Here is a 21,742-nt window from a genome sequence, read left to right as displayed (position 1 = left end):
TGTGAATGTTAAGGTTAAACTATTACATTTGTTCTTATTATGTCATTCATGACTTTCATTTTTCATTTAAAAAATAATGTTGCTCTTTGTTGTGAAAGTACATGGAAATCAAACGGCAGATTTCATCAGTCTGGTTTCATTTCAAAATTAAGTACATATATATGACGTTACTCCTACGAAGGAAATGTCTGTCGAGAATTAAATAACGTTGCATCACACTTGCTTGCGAAAGGGGTTATTCCACGAATAAATAGATAAGGGAGAAATGTTTATTTTATTTTATTTAGGTACACTGTCTTGCGATCCAATATAACTCGACAATTTTTTAAACCTTTGAAAACGTTTTACTGTAAAATACTAACGTACAAATTTCTTAAGGATAGTATGAAATAGTGGACGTTTCAATCTACCTCGGGGCTCAAAGGTCATTGCCCTAGAAATGAAAAGTAATTGGGTAACGATGACAGACATTCCATGAACGATTGAATGAGCACAGGGCGACTACCTAACTATAGTAGTTCATTTCGGCTTTGATAGTTCATGGGGTCAGGTCATGATAGACTACTTAACAATAGCAGTTTTCCTTAATAACTTAAAATACATTTCTTGTACTTTTTTTGTTTTGCTTTGCTCTTGTCGGTGGAGTAATCGCCAATAATTTCTTTCTTGCGCCAGTCTTTTAATTTCCTCATTCAGTCAGTCAGTCAGTTCAATAAAATGGCCAATATAAATTATATCCTTACTAACCTGAAAGCTTATGGGATCAGGAACTCAGGGAATGGTAGTTGTAATAATATTTATTATCTAAATAACTTTGTTTCGACGAGAGACAACCATTGTTTGATATAATTTAGTTGAATAACTTTTCGAAATACCTTTGAATATGCGGAATATGATGCAGTAGGAATTACTTATAAAGAAAAGATGGGCACTTAATGGCTAGCACAATTATGACTTAAATCTTTATATCGTTGTATCGTTGCAATAGTCACAAAGAAAAGATAATAGCTTGAAAATTCACACAATAGCATTATTTCCTTATAACCTGAAAAATGAGCGCTCATTGTGTTATTTCCTCATTGACGTGACATGATACCGTTTACGTCAGACATAATTGATGCGTGCGACCGTCACGTCAGTGGCGCCAGACAACGCGTTGTGACGCGAGTTTCCAGGCTACGCCTACTGAAACCGCTTTTGATAGTTTTAATTTCTCTCATACTATTGTGGAAGTCGTAAAGCACAAATTGAATGTCCACACAGTTAAATGGCCGTTTATCAATCTTCTTGCGAAGATAGAAGTTACTTGTTCTACAAGGTAGGTCTTTGATTGTGTAGCTCAGGGGTCGGAAAACCACGGCTCGCGAGCCGCATGCGGCTGTTTGAAGGTACAATTGAGGCTCTTTAAGCCGCACAAAAAAATAACACTTCTGAAAAAAAAACACTTGAGGCTCTGAGCGGTGGAGCTATATGTCATGTTATTGCCGAATTTTGCTGCCATTGGATCTTTTTCTCAAGTTTGCCGATTCTGGTGTAGCTAATATCAATTACACGAGTATAGTAACAGTTGAATGCTTAAGCTTCCTCTTGCAAGCTAGCTTAGCTAAGTTAGCTGGTGACTTTAGAGAGAGGCTACCGTGACCATCGAAATTCTGATATCGTTTATTTACCCAGGATGTCTGTCGGTCGAATACTTAATCCGAAAAATCGTGACTGGACATTTGTCCAGTCTAGACCCAAAGATATGACCGGTGGCTTGGCCTTTCTATGCGGATGTATGTATACATGTATGAATATGTGTAGGCGTGTGACAGGTGTAATCGTGACCTCCCGCCACGACCTAATAAGCTGTTTTCGTATCGGTTCCGCTCTGTTAGCTGTCATTAGCGTTATTAAAGTGGTTTGTTAATTTAATTTTGTAACCTATACTCGTACTTATTGCACTTAATTTCCTTTAACATCATTTTGGTTTTTAGCTGGCTCAGTATATCGAGTCGTTCCACAATAAATGTCAGTTATTTGTGGCTTTCTATCTGCATCCATAACTTTAAACGTACAGCTATTAACCCTACTAGTTGGTTTGTTATCTTTTTGTTTTGTACCATGTGACAACCTTCTAAACAAATTCAAAACATTGACAGCCCTGGAAAAATAGTACTACAAAACCAGCAAAATGATGCTAAAGTAGTATGAAGTGGCCCTCGCGCCTCCAGCGAACATGACCGGCAAATTGTAGGGCTGCGTCAAATTATACAGGCATTTCCGCTTCTGTGGACCCGACATAGCATTCTGCCTTTGAAAATTGCTGTAATAGAATTTTTGAACCGTTTTGTGTCGGAGGATTCTTTTTTAATCGCCGTGGTTACTGCTTCGTGAGATCTTGATGTAAAATAAACATCGTGTGGGTAATTGTTGTTTTAACTATGCATTAGATTAACTATGTTTATAAACTATTACACTATTTACTGGGTTCAGTAAATAAAACATATACTGTAGATTAACTCGAAGTAAGATTTGAAGTCTAGGTGCGAGTATGTACCTCCATATAGGAATTTGTTTTATATGTTTCTAAAAACTATTATGAGTCTTCCACATGTCTCTAATTTATTAATCAATCAAATATTCTATCTTGCGGTCAGCCAACGTGTAGGTATGTATGTATAAAAAATTTTGAAATGGAAAAAGTCTCATAGGCGAACTTTTGCCATTTATAGATATTTATCACAAACCAAAACAAACAAAAGTAGAGTCGTCTAAAGATTGATCTATTATCTTTACTTTATCTTCACTGTAGTGCGTCTGGAATGTTCGCGGAGGCGCACACGGATGACTTTTTTGCAATCATACGCAACAGATCGGCGTCACTTATGCAGAGACTGTGTGGCAGTACCAATAGCATCCTGAAAACGTTGGCAGGTAAGGTAGATGCACCACTGCTCATGCACTGGAATGGGCTGCATGTGGCAGCCACAGATGCTGAGAAGTGGTGCATTTAGGTTGCCTAGTTATATAGTTATATTTATTGTCTGTACTTACTTGTAGATTTATTATTGGATTTATTATTATTATTTTGTATTTTAATTATCACTAACCTTAATTAATTTTAAGATTTGTTTGTTTGTTTGTTGTTGTACTAACAATTATGGATCGTATGGATTTGAAATAAATAAATAATTGAATTGAATTGAATTGAATTTACTGCAGACTTCTTCATCTACAAACCAATTATGAATATCAAAGATTAATCCACCGGCTGCAAGATAAACGAAGATCAATTATTGGATAGAGATAAACTGCGAATCATGCAGCTTCTATCAAACCGGTATCATTGCATCCCTATTCGGTGCGAGCCACAGCTTTATAATAACTTTATCATCGTCGGAGATCAGAGATACTAGCCTATCATCAGCGAAGTAAATCGAATACTTTCGTGCCTTAGGTAAGGTTCAGCCTAATGATCGATCACCATGATCTGTAATCGATGCTTAATTTTTTTGGGTCCTTCAAGCCTTTGAGGGAAAACTAAAACGAAGCTATTTTCAATCAAAGCGAAATGATCTACGGTGGCATCAATAAATGTTTCTGTCTATTACTTTCAATCACGCAATTAAGCTCGACAATTGTAACAATCGGGGCCGTAAATACTCCATCGGGATTGTCAACGCTTGTCAAAAGAGCGCTTGCTCGTCTCGGGACAACTTAAGTACCTAACTAGTTATTGGAAGATTGAATGCTATAACCAGACTTGCACTGAGGTTCTACCGCAAACAAGAGCGGAGAGAAATTAGATTTTCGATGTTCGCGGTAAACCCTCTGACCCGGTTGTATCGATGTGGTTGGTAATCTTCGAGAATAAGATCCCAGAAGGTATCTGCGGTGGTCACGAAGCGGCACTATTAGCTCGCTTCCTGTTGCAATTACCAGCAACGTGTAGTTATGTAATTATAGCAAACATATGTTTACTCGGACCACAGACTTGTGTAGAGGGAGGTATTCTGGGAACTGTAAAACTGGAAAAGAGTGGTGCATAGGAGAATTGAACGCGGAGAAATGGGGAGTCGTGTTCTAATGAAGATTAAATTTGTGCCTTTGACCAAATTTTATAACACAAATTAATAAGTATATCTTTTTACCAATGTACGATAATTATACGGTACCGAGACGGTCAGTACTTAATGAAACTATGCATAAAATACTAGTAGCATAGGCAAAATTTGGAATTAAACTCCTTGGTATTGTCTGAGTTTTTTCTTTCATTTATGAAAATATTTTGCCTTTGAACTTACTTAAATTTAAATAGTCACACCTGAAGATATTAGTTAGTTTAAGACCATAGTTTGCCTTTCCTATTGGGAGCCTTTGGACTGTATAGTTGGGTGGTTTTACGGTAAGCTATTAGTAAATTAGACGAGTGTACAGTCGCCATCAGATATATCGGAGTGGCTAATAAGGCGCTCACAAATATCTGAACACGCCACTATTGTCAGGGCGTTAGAGTGCCTGTTCAGATATTGTAACACCTTGGCCGCTCCGATATATCTGATGGCGACTTTACTGCAGAATAGGCACTACAAGCAAAATTGCGGCTAGTCGTGAGCCAGTCCCTCTTTTCTAACATAAAATAACACAATATTGTAGGACTTTAGCAATGTTTAGGACACGGTAACTATACTAATAAATTGCATTCAAGCGAAGCAGCACGCTCAGAACAGGTTTGACTAAAGGGCACTGCAGTATAGCCTTCATTCACACGAGCAGAATGGGAAAACATCGTATTGGGAATATTTCTAACTTAGGATTTTTATTCCGATCAAATCCTAATTATACAGTGTGTAAATCCAATACCGGCGAATATTTAAACGGTGGTTAGCATAGGACCTAAAAAGTATATTGAGATAGATTTTACTTAGAAATGCATTGAAAATTTTAACCATACAAAATAATTCGGCCCGCAATGTAATACACCACACAAGTTACGGGAAACGAGCTTTTTAAAGTAACTGTCAACGCTTGTTGGCAGTTACTATAAAAAGCTCGTATCTAGTAATGTCATGTCATCTTCTGTTTCTTAATGTTTGCAGTACATTGCTGCTCGGTACATGTGGAAAAAATTAATCACGGGGTCATAATTAAGTGTAACTTAAAAAAACATTTTAATTAATGATAAGACGGGTAAATTCTATATCTGGTTTAATTTATTGCCCGTATTAGACTTACACACTGTATATTTGCCTCCAACGACTTTCCTGTTTGAGCCTTCTCAGAAACGTGCGTAATCGCATCGTGTAGATCAACACTTATCCTGTTCTCTAGAGATCGAGATATGTTATGTAGGTACCTATATAGTGACTATAAAAAGCATGGCGTCTAGAATCGGACCAAGTTAACTCTGCATGGCAGTTGCAATGACAGTGCGGCAATATCATCATTAATGTTAAATTTCTATAAAAATTGCACGCACTTTGTTCTATTTAAATCGGTGCAAAGTTATCTTAGACGGACTCTGCCTGATTTATACATAACAACGCGTCATACATAACAAATCCATTACTAGGAAGTCATGTCGGCTGTTACTTACTTACTGGACGTCTTCTGCGCGAAATAACACTAAAAGCAAATGTGATGCAACATATAATGTTAGTACAAGCAATAACTATTAAACAGATTTTAAGACGCAGTTGTCCTTATCACGCGCAACAGTCACGAAATAAACTAAAGTGTAGCCTAGAGCCTAACTTGTTTGGCTTCCAGGCCTTCCAGCTATAATTATCATAGGTCTATTCAGATTGCGAGCTCGGCTAACATAACTTGACCCCTCGGAACCTGGACATTACTCTAACATTTGTTCGTTTGAGGCGTTGTTTTAACAGCTCAGCTCGACTCACTGGTCACTAAGGGCGATCTAACAAGAAATGCACACTGAAATACATACCTTACCTCATTGTAATAAGGTTTACGAAAAGTCAACTGTGTTCTCATAAATAAGTGAAATGGGAAAGGCAAAGATAATCGGGGCTGTGCGTGTTCATTTCCAACTGCAATCATAGGAATTAATTCAATTTCGTCCGGTCGATTGGATTATTGATATAGCTAAGTCAGCTGCGGATTACATTCCTGATACGCTTGTATAAAATGCCTGGCCTGGCGTTTTGTACATACTGAACAGTTGGTCAAACAAAGTTCATTGACCATTCACTTAATGTTTAAGATTGAGTTCGCGCACGATCAAGCTAGTGTAGGCGGGCCACCTGCCGTGGACTTCTGCGGTGAGCTGCGGTTATCAACGTAATAACATTATGGAGCAAACGACACTTTTACAACTCTTGAGTATTCTGAACGTGAAGTTAATCGATCGCATTAAAAATACAATACATACTACGTTCCAAAACTAGAATAACCGATGTAGCTGAAACTGCCGCCAAGCTCAAATGGGACTGGGTGGGACACGTCTGCCGTATGCCGGATGACCTGTCTGCCAAAATAGCCACCCATTGGGTCCCACAAATTGTGCAGCTTTACAATCGTCTGAGATGGCGGGACGAGCTTGACGCTTTTGACAGAGACTGGTGGGAGATTTCCGAGGATAGGGATACGTGGATCAATAAGAGGGAGGCCTTTGCCCAACATTGGGACGATATGAGCTCATAATAATAATATGATAAAAACGGATGGGCGCTATCCTATAATTATTATATCGATAACCGCGTCGATCATACGCATTCAACGAAGACGCATTGAAAGGAGAGGTTTGGCGGAGCTATTAATTATGAAAATTGTCTAGAATGGGGATACGTTGTAGTCACGGATCTAGAATGACGCTTACGCTTAAAGTTTGCAAAAGGGAAGCCAACATATATCGGAACATTTCATGAATGCGAAAGGGGCAGACTACTAATGAAAAAACGTGACCAATTTCGAGGTACCAAATACCTGAATGTACCAAAACGTAAGGTTAATAGCGGACTGGGAACTACAAAAGCTGTGCAAACTACGAAAAACTACGATAATATGTTAAGTAGTGAGGGCAGTTTGTGTAGTAGAAGCCAGAAGAATTTGCTGAACCAATTGTGACGATTATTTTCAGCAGCATGTTTGCATTAAATACGAGTATAATTTATCTGCCAAGTGCTCATTCCCTGAGCGATTTTATGTACAAACGCTGGCATTGAAATTGGCGACTAACGAACGAACACAAGATGAGAATAGAACGTCCTTCGCCAACAATACGTTTTGGTAATACGTTGTGTTGCAACAGTGGCATACATTGTCAATTTCCATGGAATGTACAATTTGTACATACCTTGTTTTTTGGTCATAGTTCACAGTAGCGTGGTTTTAGAATGAATAGAATGTATAAATAAGGTACAGTTAAGTAAGAAAACATCTGAACGCGGCAAAGTAATACATTTTAACACTTTGACCGCCAAAGACATCAGCTGGCGCGCGCGGCTACAGCCCAATATCAGACTTATTTGATGTATCTCCAAACTTATCTGATGTATGTCAGCGTCTCTGTCGTTAGGCCCTAGTTTAGGGTAGTGTTAAACGCGTTTAAAGAGTCAGGGTTTGCTTTAAAGTGATTGATGGCTGGACTAACCAAATAAATAATTCATGTTTCATGACACGGAAACTATCGCGCTATCAATTTTTATAACGCATAAATACCGCTTCCGACTACATTAATGGATTTTGGTTACCACTATAACTGATGGAGTAGAGATATCTCTATTGTTCTTTTCCTACAGGTGTTGTAATTATGAAGTACACTGGAGGCCGTGAAAAGGGAGCGGAATGGACTTCTGAATTACTTTCACGTGATTGCATCGCAACCCGTATAATTATACCGTACCTGTTGAAAACGGTTTCACGTTATTGGTAGTGTTGTACATTTGGATTCAGATTAATGCTTATATTGTATCATGTAGCTAAATCAACAAGACTGAGGACTAGATAAATATGTATGATCTCCGGAGATATTTAATTTACAAAAGTTTATTTAGTTATTTTGGTGCAGCCAGTAAGATTTTATTTGTATGTATATTAGGTAATAGGTGTACCTACCTGCTATTGATACTGATCTGCGCCAGATTATGAGACACCAGGAAATCCGCGCCGGTCGTTATATGTAACTACGCAATCGTAGATTATAATATTTATCATATTTGTACAATCGGCTAATTTGTAGATGGAGTAAAAAATAATCTATGAAACTTTCGCTTTAAGAGCCAACAGGAGTGGTCATTTCTCCATACAAACGTACTCGACTGTTTCCTCCGTGGGTTTTGAAGTTAGAGCAATGATTTTTTCAACACAGATTAATATTGTCAATATCTGTGTCGGACCGTTTTGCTTTTTTTGATATTTTTGTTTTTTAAGGCGCTAGAGCCCTGCAAAAATGGCCAAAATGGCCTAATTGACTATGCCGCAATGAGAGGCGTGCTATTCAAAACTGACATCAATTAGTCAAAAAAGCAAAACGGTACGACACAGACAATGTCATAATCATTTAGATTTCAAAATTTGGTTACGATTGGTTAAGTTTTGGAGGAGGAAACAGTCGAGTACGAAACCTCGATTTTTGAGATTTTTACGCAGGATTTTTCGCCTTGTCCTTATCGCACTAGTTTTAGGAGCCGCTTCCGTTAGCGAGACGGGTATATTTACCTAAAATATTTAAATCTTAGCTCCTGTTGGCTCTTAAGATTTTAAACCGATTGTAAATATCATCAGGATAAAAAAATACCTACAAGCTAGCATTCTATTTAGGTACCAAATTTAAAAAAGCGGCCAAGTGCGAGTCGGACTCGCCCATGAAGGGTTCCGTATTTAGGCGATTTATGACGTGTTAAAAAAAAAACTACTTGCTAGATCTCGTTCAAACCAATTTTTGGTGGAAGTTTACATGGTAATGTACATCATATATTTTTTTTAGTTTTATCATTCTCTTATTTTAGAAGTTACAGGGGGGGGGACACACATTTTACCACTTTGGAAGTGTCTCTCGCGCAAACTATTCAGTTTAGAAAAAAATGATATTAGAAACCTCAATATCATTTTTGAAGACCTATCCATAGATACCCCACACGTATGGGTTTGATGAAAAAAAAAAATTTGAGTTTCAGTTCGAAGTATGGGGAACCCCAAAAATTTATTGTTTTTTTTCTATTTTTGTGTGAAAATCTTAATGCGGTTCACAGAATACATCTACTTACCAAGTTTCAACAGTATAGTTCTTATAGTTTCGGAGAAAAGTGGCTGTGACATACGGACGGACAGACAGACGGACAGACAGACAGACAGACATGACGAATCTATAAGGGTTCCGTTTTTTGCCATTTGGCTACGGAACCCTAAAAACGTGCGTTCATATTTATGAATTAACTAATCAACCGCTTTCTCCATACTTGTTGAAGGGCAGACGAAGCCCTTGATGAGGTGCTTTATTCGGCACACAATCGTAGCCATCTCAAATAATCGAAGCCCACACATCTCAGACAACAATACACGATAAAGGTATCTTTTAGAGGGGAAAAATATGGTGATTGCTATGTTGGGCGTGAATGATGGGTATTCAATATGTTGCCCGCATCACATATGTTGTTTATTTGACCGTTTGCTGGTTTCTAAGAGACTGACACAATAACCTTTGAAAATACAAACGTTATTGTGTAGTATTTTTTCAGCGAAAATATTTTTTTTATACTATACTTCAATGGACAATGATAGTCTTATAAAATATTGAGAAGATATACTTTCACAACATAAACAGATCAGATAAGATAGTTTTGAATGGTAAAAGAACATCTGAATGGCATTGCAAATCGTTTTATTCCGCGAAAAATACTACAATAGATGTAATTTAGCCCCAATAGGTGGGAAGTTGGACACATTATGAATTATGGTATCCCTAATACCAACGTGTTTCAGAGAAAAATATAATCCAATCCAAGTGACCGTTTGTTAACGGCCTGCAGTGTATTGTCCAAACAATGCAAGGAAATCGGTATTTTTAGTCGAATTCCGACCGAAATAGCGATATTTACTAAATTACTAATGTCCGATAGGAATGTGGCCGTGTTGAGAATAGGTGTGTCAGTCGAATAAATGCGGGCCGGGCTTTTGAATAATAAATTAAAGTTGTTATGTATTGTACTGTATTACTGGACTGGTGTATACGAGTATGTGATTGTATTGCGGGCTTATTGACTTCCATTACTGTATACCTAATTATGGATATTATTATGGCATAGAATAGAATAGAATTATTTGTCACAAACCAGACCAGTATAAATGTACATATGTAAGTGGATATGGCACGGCATTGTCCACTCATGCAAATTATATGTGCAAACTTTGAGCGATTTGCAATGCTTTTAGCGATTGCTGTAAACGGAAAAGACCAAGCTAGTCAATTTAGAAATCAAAGTAAAACAGTTGGTATACTCATTTCGACACAGAGCAAACCGCAATAAGCCAATGTAGACTTTTTGTGAAGACATCCTGATAATCTAAATTGTATTTGTACATACATATACATACTTAGTTTGTGAGTTGGCTACAGTAGATAAACAAGTTACTGTTAGAATGAAAATTTGATGAATAATTTGGTACTGAAACATTTTTATTGTCTACGACATGATACTTATTACTTACTCCGCTGATATGGCGACCCGAAAGTAGATGAAGATGACTTCTGGTGCCCTTTTTAGGGTTCCGTACCCAAAGGGTAAAAACGGGACCCTATTACTAAGACTCCGCTGTCCGTCCGTCCGTTTGTCCGTCCGTCCGTCCGTCCGTCCGTCCGTCCGTCTGTCACCAGGCTGTATCTCACGAACCGTGATAGCTAGACAGTTGAAATTTTCACAGATGATGTATTTCTGTTGCCGCTATAACAACAAATACTAAAAACAGAATAAAATAAAGATTTAAGTGTTGTATGCAACAAACGTGATTTTTGACCGAAGCTAAGCAACGTCGGGCGGGGTCAGTATTTGGATGGGTGACCGTTTTTTTGCTTGTTTTTTTTTTTGTTTTGCTCTATTTTTTGTTGATGGTGCGGAACCCTCCGTGCGCGAGTCCGACTCGCACTTGGCCGGTTTTTTTTTTATTTACACAAAAGGTACATGCTCACAAATAAAATTTATAATATCGCCAAACTGTAACCAGTTGTCTTCCAGTTTGTGCGTTTTCTTCCAGTTTTCTGCGTTCAGGACGAGTAGTTCTCTCTCAGCGCCCAGAGGTACTTGGGGCGCCGGGTACGATAGTACTTACATGATGGTAAACAATAAAATACACTGGTTTACCGTGTGGTAATCAATGTAACCATTCATTGTGAAGGTACATCACGCCATCTGCAACCCGTGCAAGTACACCGAACGGTTCCAGTAGCCAATGAAGCGAGTAAGCCACGCCGCAACACAGCAAGTAAAGCAAGAAAATAATTGAAATACCGTACAGTATGTTGTAAACGGACAGTGGTTTTAACAGTCGAGTAGAACTGAAGCTGTATAAATGAACTGTTTCCAACTTTATACAGCTTTCAGGACACTTGATAAGAGCGTCCTATTTTGAGTTGACGTCACTTGAGAATCTGTCTACCATGAACCCCCAACAGCGATGGGAAACGGTGCAGAATCGGCAAAATTTTAGGAAGAAAATCCAGCATTTTGACTGGGTCCGTGTAAAAATGCCAAATATTATTTTATTGGAAACTGTAAGAGCTGCTTTAGCCGAGCCATGGAATGGAGTAGTGTAATATCTAACTGCACCCTGCTAGCCAGCTACTTTTTGTGATGCTCATGGCATCCGTCCTTATAGCCGCTATTATAATTGATGGAAAAACTAGCTAAGCTAGTTAACTGGTACGTCTGAGAACATTGTTCTATGTCTCTACGTGTTCTAGGGACCTATAGAGCCTCTCTTTTATTACGAGAATATAATACGCAAAACTTGAAAAAAAATGGTCTGAGAACATTTATTCAGAGAGTGTAATTACTTACTGTCAATTTAATTATTTTAATTCGCTTGAATCTGTAATCTAAATTGCCGCCACTCTCGAATATTTACCGTCACAGCTAAAGAGGAATGTGCGCAGGATGCACGGTGTCGAGTGTCGCATCCTATCCACCGCCCGCATATTTAATCTCCACTCAGTAATGATTGCTCTGGAACATGACACTGCTCTAAGGTTACACTATTTATAATGGGCAAAAATGGTGCACGCTTGTCAGGCGCAACGAGTGATTGTATTGGGAGCTTCAAAATCTTTGGGTTGAATATTTAGGAATAACAAACGAAATTGCGGATAAATATTCGCTGTTCGACAAAAACTAACCGCTGACATGTGAGGTGCAGCGCAGATTTTTTAAGTCCCCGCAAAGAGGTATATTAGGCAGCGGATTGAAGAATATCACCCCAATTTTTTTGTCAGGCCATGAACTTGATCTGTTTTCTGTTTTATTACTGTTTTGATACGCTAAGCTACAAAATAAAAGGTACGCAACACTGGGCAAATAATTTATCGTCTAAGGGCACTAACTTGCAATAGGTTTAAATGTCAACGAACCCTGATAGTTAACCCTGCTTTCTAAATTAGGTTGTGGCTTTTAATAATGAGTAAACGTGACTTTAATCAAATGATTAATAATCAGTCTTTGTAAGAGGTCTTAAAATTTCTGTTTTCTTTGGGTTAAATTACTCATGGTATTGGATAAGCATACATTTCATCAGACTTGGAATTTAGTAAAGTAAGTAAGTCTCTTTGGGACGCAATATCGAAGACACAGAAGAACAAGTAACAGAATCTGATCTTTCTGTCTCTTCGAGTCTGTAGGCATATACCTAGCAATGCTTTTCATTACGAATTTTATTTGGAAATTCACTACACCATACTCGTTTACATTGTTCTCGATTATAAAAGATAACATCGATTATCAGAACCATATTGGCCTGTAGCTTGAAATCTATTAACTTTGATTGTTTCTCCGTAAACTGGAGGATCGTGTGCTATGATTGCGTAATCAACGAAGTGTCGATCAGGGCCGTATATTAATATCTCGCTCGGCACGCAAATCTGAGGTAATTAAAGGTCATATACCTACGTGTAATAACAGGTTATAATTGCGTGTGCTCACATGTGAAACTATTGAGTTTTTTTAATGGTTATGTTACTTATGTTGCGAAGTGGTAGAAGTGAACATTGGTGTTTCTCTGAAATTTTGTTACCAGAGCAAGAGTTTATTACATAGCACGAGTATTATTACAATACAATACTGTTGTATTTTAAGGGCTATACCTATAGTTGAGCTAATATTAGATTTACTTTTTTCAGTCCATCAGCTCAAGCCGAAAAGTCGACTTGATACTAGAACACAACACATAGATTTCTGTAAAACAGTTTAGCATATTCAGGAGAATATACTCCATATCATAGGTCGATTTATGTCATGGAGTATATTCTCCTGAATCTATTCCTTTATTTTATGTTATCGCCAAGTGTTTTGCTGGGATTTTTTCTCGTACATTTTACGGGCTTCATCCGTGTTTCAGTGCACTTTATAGTGCAGTGTTGTGCACGTGAGTCGCAATTCTGGCACAGTGTGGAAATCGCCGCCGTGTCGTGACGCGCCAACTCGTTAACCATTCCATTAGGCGCTGCAATTTGTATCTTTGCTCACCGTAAACTACCTGCCAAAGTGCTTTTTTAATTATTACTAACCTCATATAGCTTTGTAAATAGAAACGTCTTGTTTTCACGTGGTTTGTTTACAAGTATTTTTGATATGACTGCTGTCGAATGTCAACGACCTTAGTAACAATAACAATGATTTGTGAAATCGTACACAGTACTTCGAAATTGAAATTATTCCGGCCGCGGCTCGGCTTTCATTGCGTACGCATTGTTTCATTCAATTCAATTTGAATACTTTTTCTGGACATTTCGTCCGTGTTTACAGTGAAAACAAGAACTGTTTTACAACCCAACAGCCATGTGCCCATGTCATACATAGGTAGCAAAATATGGAATAAGTACCTTTTTGGGCTGAAAAAAAAAACCCGTCTGACTGCGTGTTGTTTATTCCCATGACTCTTGAACAGCCAGAATTTATATTTTTAATTTTTAACAAGCAGAAACGTCTGCGATCGATGCTATTAAGCTTAGAATAAATTTAAAAGTGGAAAGAATTACTGTCTTGGTTGGGACATGAACTCATGGCCTCTGGATCGATACTTCAGCGCTCTGCCATCTGAGCCACCAAGACCTCATAGAATCAAAATCAGAAGAAGAGTGAGAATTTATATTACTACTCCGTTTTATTCTTTCTTTTGTTAAAGAAACATTTCTTTAACATGCTTCTGAGCTACGTTTGAGTAACTTTAGAACACTATTCGTGTTTTGGTAGTTTTTTCATAAAGTAAAAATAGGTTATTGACGGCTGTGTTTCTTCTGTTTCAGACCGTCAAACCTGCCCGCGAAGACAACAGAAGAGGCGCTCAGGCATAAGGCGGAGCACGCGCGGATATTAGAAGCGGCGCGGCGGCGCGTCGAGCGAGAGTCGGCGGCAAGGCTGGCGCGGCTGCAGGAGTCGCTGCGGCAGGAGGAGCGGCTGGCGCGGCATGCGCGCGAGTGGCAGGCCATCCTGCCCGACTGGTCCGCGCAGTGAGTTCACTCTTCTGTACTAACGAGAGTCGGCAGCAAGGCTGCGAGCGTCGCTGCGGCAGGAGGAGCGGCTAGCGAGGCATGCGCGCGAGTGGCAGGCCATCCTGCCCGACTGGCCCGCGCAGTGAGTTCACTCTTCTGTACTAACGAGAGTCGGCAGCAAGGCTGCGAGCGTCGCTGCGGCAGGAGGAGCGGCTAGCGCGGCATGCGCGCGAGTGGCAGGCCATCCTGCCCGACTGGCCCGCGCAGTGAGTTCACTCTTCTGTACTAACGAGAGTCGGCAGCAAGGCTGCGAGCGTCACTGCGGCAGGAGGAGCGGCTAGCGAGGCATACGCGCGAGTGGCAGGCCATCCTGCCCGACTGGCCCGCGCAGTGAGTTCACTCTTCTGTACTAACGAGAGTCGGCAGCAAGGCTGCGAGCGTCGCTGCGGCAGGAGGAGCGGATAGCGAGGCACGCGCGCGAGTGGCAGGCCATCCTGCCCGACTGGCCCGCGCAGTGAGTTCACTCTTCTGTACTAACGAGAGTCGGCAGCAAGGCTGCGAGCGTCGCTGCGGCAGGAGGAGCGGCTAGCGAGGCATACGCGCGAGTGGCAGGCCATCCTGCCCGACTGGCCCGCGCAGTGAGTTCACTCTTCTGTACTAACGAGAGTCGGCAGCAAGGCTGCGAGCGTCGCTGCGGCAGGAGGAGCGGCTAGCGAGGCATACGCGCGAGTGGCAGGCCATCCTGCCCGACTGGCCCGCGCAGTGAGTTCACTCTTCTGTACTAACGAGAGTCGGCAGCAAGGCTGCGAGCGTCGCTGCGGCAGGAGGAGCGGATAGCGAGGCATGCGCGCGAGTGGCAGGCCATCCTGCCCGACTGGCCCGCGCAGTGAGTTCACTCTTCTGTACTAACGAGAGTCGGCAGCAAGGCTGCGAGCGTCGCTGCGGCAGGAGGAGCGGATAGCGAGGCACGCGCGCGAGTGGCAGGCCATCCTGCCCGACTGGCCCGCGCAGTGAGTTCACTCTTCTGTACTAACGAGAGTCGGCAGCAAGGCTGCGAGCGTCGCTGCGGCAGGAGGAGCGGCTGGCGCGGCATGCGCGCGAGTGGCAGGCCATCCTGCCCGACTGGTCCGCGCAGTGAGTTGGTTATTTATAGTTAAAAGACAAATTTAAGGATATTATCAACACACAAATAAAACACGGCTAAATATCGTATTTTTTAACCACAGTACTTACAAAAGATAATTAAAGTAGAGACACTTTCCAGATAGATTTTCGTACATTGACCCGCCTGTTGCTATCTCTATTGCACGCGCATAAATAATTATATTGCTGTTCCCGCCCATGATACCGGTGGTCAATGTCACTGTGCGAGTTTGATAGCATTATAATTATGCGCGTGCAAAAGAGATAGCAACAGGCGAAAATCTATCTAGAAAGCGTCTCTTGTTTAAAGTGAATTGGCTTTATGGTGGACCGGTAAAGGTTCTGCTCCGAATGACATCTTTATAGTCAGAGGAGGCAAAAAGATACATATCACAATGACATTGGTATTGCTGATGAACGTATTAACTTCGGGCGCGATTTTTGCCACCATTTAAACCTTTTACTTTCTAACAATAATTACTTATGGATATGGACAGAATCGGAATGAGGAACTATTAATCTTAGTCATAGACTTATCGCTACCATTGACTAAACAAACAGTCATGATCTCATGACAAAGACTGATACTAATCGCTGTCATAATTCTTTTCTTACGCACACAACACACAATGTTTGCGAGCCGCAATAACAAATACACTCTCTCTTTTCCATTTTGTTCAATGTTCATTGTCTCTTGCCCTGGTTTGACACAGGAAAAGTTTATCCAAAATGTATATAGAAATGAGTTAACCTGTTGATGTTTTTATCCTTATTTATGCTGTCATTAGTTAGCGTGAGCTATTTACATAGTTTGATATCAGAAGAATAAATATAGCCGGATGTTATTAAGTGTGACATGAAAATAATGTACGAGAAAATTAAATACGTATTAGGTACTCGTTTCAGGCGATGTTCAGCTATAGAAATTACTACGGTTTGGATATAGGAGAAATATATTCCGGAAACTTATATATAGCTATTGGTCAAAACAAACATGGTATACAAAAAATTTCAGCCCCTAGCATTACCCAAGCCGAAACTATACGAGGGTTCGAAAAACGACGAAACGTGCCGAGAAAAGATATGCACTGCCTTTTGCCCTTATTCTCTCGTCTTGGCGGGGGCACGGCTTGAATTGGAAATAGAACAGAAATAGTACGTACCGAACTTTTTAATTGCAATGTGCGTAATGTGCAATGTGCATTGAGTCCCGTTGGTAATTCTAACTAAAGACTAATTTAACCTAGATCCTGACGTGCCAAAAGACAAAAATGGACAAAAGGTTTTACCGTCTGATGAAGGATATACAAGTAGGGGAATACCGTACTTTCAACTTTTCCAGTCAATCCCTATTTTGAACTAACAGGTGTTTTAGGGTTCCGTACCCAAAGGGTAAAAACGGGACCCTATTACTAAGACTCCGCTGTCCGTCCGTCTGTCACCAGGCTGTATCTCACGAACCGTGATAGCTAGACAGTTGAAATTTTCACAGACGATGTATTTCTGTTGCCGCTATAACAACAAATACTAAAAACAGGATAAAATAAAGATTTAAGTGAGGCTCCCATACAACAAACGTGATTTTTGACCGAAGTTAAGGAACATCGGGCGGGGTCAGTACTTGGATGGGTGACCGTTTTTTTGCTTGTTTTGCTCTATTTTTTGTTGATGGTGCGGAACCCTCCGTGCGCGAGTCCGACTCGCACTTGGCCGGTTTTTATTTGTCTTATATATCACTCAATGTCCCTTCTCTATTCCAGAAAAAACGCAAAGCGCACCCAAGAGCTATGGTGGAGCGGTCTGCCCCCCTCCATCCGCGGCAAAGTCTGGCAGCTGGCCATCGAAAACAAACTCCAAATCACCCACCACCACTACCGCGAGTTCGTCGCAAAGGCCAAACAACGGCTACACGAAGCACAACTCAGGAGAAAACGGTTGAAGATCCACAGAGAATCAGAGACTGAGGAAAAGACTGAAGATAAGGAACGCTTAGGTTTACCAAGGAATTTTAGTGAGCAGAACTTAAAATGTCACAGTGACACGACTCCTAAGTGCTGTTCTAAATCTAATCCAGACCTAATAGAGAGGAGTGATGAGTGTTCCATGGAGTTGATAGAGCTCGATATCGCGCGGACATTTCCACAGTTGTGTATATTTCAACCGGGAGGGCCGTATTTTACGGTTCTGCATGAGCTGCTGGCGGCTTATGTGTGCTATCGTCCCGACGTTGGTTATGTACAGGTTAGTAATGTTTAATTTAAGTTTATTCTTGGTTGTAGTTTCCCTCTTTTATGGTATGTATTTTGTAATCTGTGTCTGAATTGTGTGTTGCCACTCGTTTAGTCCGTATCCGTACTATAAATGCATAGGTACGCACAGTTTTTCTAATTGGCTAGTTTCGTTTTCTATTGGTACATGCAAATATTTTACAGTAGTCATAAAACTCGCAAAAATATGCAGACAAAACAAGGATAAACACATTTGCCAGTCGGACAAATCTCATACAAAAAAGGTGAATTCATCATAACGCCATAGCCTCGCGTCTCTTACTACCATCAGGGTAGCTGTTTGATGTCCTAAAATGTTAGATGTTTTTGCCATACAAAATTACAAACAAGTCAATTACTTTTCTTTCTTACAACCCTTTGGGTAGTTGAAATAGTTATTTTCAGTAATTTAGCTAGTCAATAGGTAGTGATGTGGAACCATTTTTGTTCGCAGGGTATGTCATTCATCGCAGCTGTGCTGATCTTAAATATGGAAGCGCCGTGTGCGTTCGTTTGCTTCGCCAATCTGCTGGAGCAACCCGTGCTCCGGGCAGCTTTTACCCGCGATGGCAACACTATGCAGGTGAGCTAGGTTCTAAATGTCAACATACATTTTGGATCTAAGAAGAAAAACTTGTCTCACTAGATCCATTTTGGATCTATCGACTGGATCTATAGAGAATGAAGGCTTTGATCAATCGGCTACGAAATTTTTTTTTTGTTAGCCTGATTTGGTGTCCCACTGCTGGGCAAAGGCCTCCCGTCCTTTCCTCCACTCAACCCTGTCGTTTGTACTTTCCGTCAATCCGGATAAAATGCGTCCAAGTCGTCACGCCATATCCTTTTCGGTCTGCGGGGTCTGCCTGAACCTCGAACGAAAATTGTACATTTAAATAATTTGGCTTAAACAATGGCGATGTCAGACTGTCTTTAATAAGTATTCTGTGACACAGTTTGACCCAGCACGTCTTTTTTGGCAAGCAACTCAAACTACTGGATAAACTATTACGAAATTTTTATGTGATGTGAAGTCATATAAAATATGCTTCAGTAGTCACTGAATCATCTCATTAACGAAAAGCCACAGAATAAACTTAACATTCAACAAGCAAAACTCAAATCAAATTCTTTAGTGTTCTCAATAATACATACAAATATATAATCACGCCTATTTCCCAGAGGGGTAGGTAGAGACCACGGATTTCCACTTCACAATAATCTTTAAAGTAAATGCCTGCGCTGGCGAATATGTCTGATTTTAATATATCTTATGAGTGTATATCTTAACCAAAGAGTATTGAAGAGTAGGAATAATTGACCGCTATCAATTCGTGTTTCCAGCGCTTCTGGCGAGCGTACACCCGCCTCCTCAAGCACAACCTGCCGTCACTAGCGGACACGCTGGCGCCGGAGCTGTACCTGCTGGAGTGGCTGTACACGGCGTTCGCCAAGGCCATGCCGCTGGACGCCGCGTGCCGCGTGTGGGACGTGTTCCACCGCGACGGCGGCGCCTTCCTGTTCAACACGGCGCTAGGTACTGTATACTACACGTACACCCGCCTCCTCAAACACAACCTGCCGTCACTAGCGGACACGCTGGCGCCGGAGCTGTACCTGCTGGAGTGGCTGTACACGGCGTTCGCCAAGGCCATGCCGCTGGACGCCGCGTGCCGCGTGTGGGACGTGTTCCACCGCGACGGCGGCGCCTTCCTGTTCAACACGGCGCTAGGTACTGTATACTACACGTACACCCGCCTCCTCAAACACAACCTGCCGTCACTAGCGGACACGCTGGCGCCGGAGCTGTACCTGCTGGAGTGGCTGTACACGGCGTTCGCCAAGGCCATGCCGCTGGACGCCGCGTGCCGCGTGTGGGACGTGTTCCACCGCGACGGCGGCGCATTCCTGTTCAACACGGCGCTAGGTACTGTATACTACACGTACACCCGCCTCCTCAAACACAACCTGCCGTCACTAGCGGACATGGCGAACACGGCGCTAGGTACAAGTAGTTACAAGCAGAGGCATCCTTGCAACGAGTGTTTGTTATAGCATGTTGGAAATCCTCTGTTGACAAGAAAAATGACAAACGCAAATCCCGCCTTTAGGAATACCTACAGACGCTCCGAGATGCGAAATGTAAATTAGGCGGTAGTTAGGGCAGCTGTTTTCACTAAGGTTGAGAAAGATAGAGACTAATTAGTCTCTATAATAATTATTAAGAGGAAAGGAAATGCTTCTGTCTGTGCTCTAAATTTTATCTATTTTAGCTTTTTTGTCCCCGATTGATGATTATTTGAAACGAAATTTAACTAATAAACTTAATTATGTACCCCATATTTATATATAAATTTTTTAAAGAAGTTTTTAAGCAGTGTAGTTAAAATTAAATCAATATGATCAATTTCAGTTGAAACGATTAATCAAAGATAACGTTAATAAGTCAGGGTCTTAATTACATACTGTACGAGTAATTACTCTATAAATATAAATAAGTATTTATTGTTTGTTTCAGGAATCCTCCACTTATACCAAGACGAGCTTCGCGACATGGATTTCATCTCGGCCGCGCAGTTCCTCACCAAGCTCCCGGATGACCTTGACTCCGAAGCCTTATTCCGCAGCATCAGCTCCGTCAGCATGACGCTGGACGGCATGACGTTTGAGGACCTGGTGTTGAGTGAGGTGTGTGAAGACGAAGACGTGAGGTTATGATCAGGGATGTTGCGAATATCCGCATCCGCGGAACTTCCGCATTATTTTCAACATCCGCATCCGCATAAAATCGATGCGGATGCGGATGTGGAACAGATCGGTACAGGAACGTCTTAGCATCGGCGTAAGTGCTAGACTGCTAGGTAATTTAGTTATTAACCAAAAAAACCTATTAGAAATGAGCAGTCAAGCGTGAGTGGGACTTAATGTACGGAACCCTTGGGACGCGAGTCCGACTCGCACTTGGCCGGTTTTTTGAAATAAAAATTACTAAAATGTAATATTTGACGCTTTTTAGTACCATACTATCTTGACACGCATCCGCGGATGTGAGCCTTTAAAAATCCGCATCCGCATCCGCGGATGTCAAAAAATCGGCATCCGCAACATCCCTGGTTATGATGACGAGTCGCTGACCTGTTTGAGGCGTTTGTGGCTAAGGTGGGTTTATAGTGACCTATCGTCTTTCTGCAGAGTAATTCTTTTGAAACTAGCCACTAAAGTATACTGCTATGAAAATCAAGCTTTTTCAGTCATGGTATTAAGCTTTTGAACGCCAAACGGCGCATCCATTTGCCGTGCCACTGACGCCACGGGGGTAAAATTTAGTTTTGTGAATAAATAATGCCAACCTAAAAGTGGGGTGTTTTTCAGTAGATTTTCATCAAAAAACCGGCCAAGTCGAGTCGGACTCGCGCACGGAGGGTTCCGCACCATCAACAAAAAATAGAGCAAAACAAGCAAAAAAACGGTCACCCATCCAAGTACTGACCGCGCCCGACGTTGCTTAACTTCGGTCAAAAATCACATTTGTTGTATGGGAGCCCCACTTAAATCTTTATTTTATTCTGTTTTTAGTATTTGTTGTTATAGCGGCAACAGAAATACATAATCTGTGAAAATTTCAACTATCACGGTTCGTGAGATACAGCCTGGTGACAGACGGACGGACGGACAGCGGAGTCTTAGTAATAGG

General features: G+C 41.1%; 1 protein-coding gene across 2 annotated transcripts in view; it reads left to right on the top strand.

The window, feature by feature from the left end:
- The window catches only part of LOC134652069 (TBC1 domain family member 14-like), a 70,550-nt gene extending 49,784 nt beyond the window's left edge, over positions 1 to 20,766 (top strand). Inside the window, exons 3-7 of one of the 2 annotated variants that reach the window (XM_063507220.1) lie at positions 14,456 to 14,659; positions 17,545 to 18,025; positions 18,506 to 18,634; positions 19,393 to 19,975; positions 20,567 to 20,766. In XM_063507220.1, the coding sequence (XP_063363290.1) occupies positions 14,456 to 14,659; positions 17,545 to 18,025; positions 18,506 to 18,634; positions 19,393 to 19,975; positions 20,567 to 20,766 (1,597 nt within the window). The remainder of the gene's footprint in view (positions 1 to 14,455; positions 14,660 to 17,544; positions 18,026 to 18,505; positions 18,635 to 19,392; positions 19,976 to 20,566) is intronic. The other variant, XM_063507221.1, reaches the window with a different exon arrangement.
- Positions 20,767 to 21,742: the final 976 nt, after the last annotated feature.

The sequence above is a fragment of the Cydia amplana genome, chromosome 11 (assembly GCF_948474715.1).
Source record: "Cydia amplana chromosome 11, ilCydAmpl1.1, whole genome shotgun sequence".
NCBI lineage: Eukaryota > Metazoa > Arthropoda > Insecta > Lepidoptera > Tortricidae > Cydia > Cydia amplana.
The sequence above is the reverse complement of the archived record's forward strand: the minus strand, read 5'-3'. Positions and strand labels throughout refer to the sequence as shown.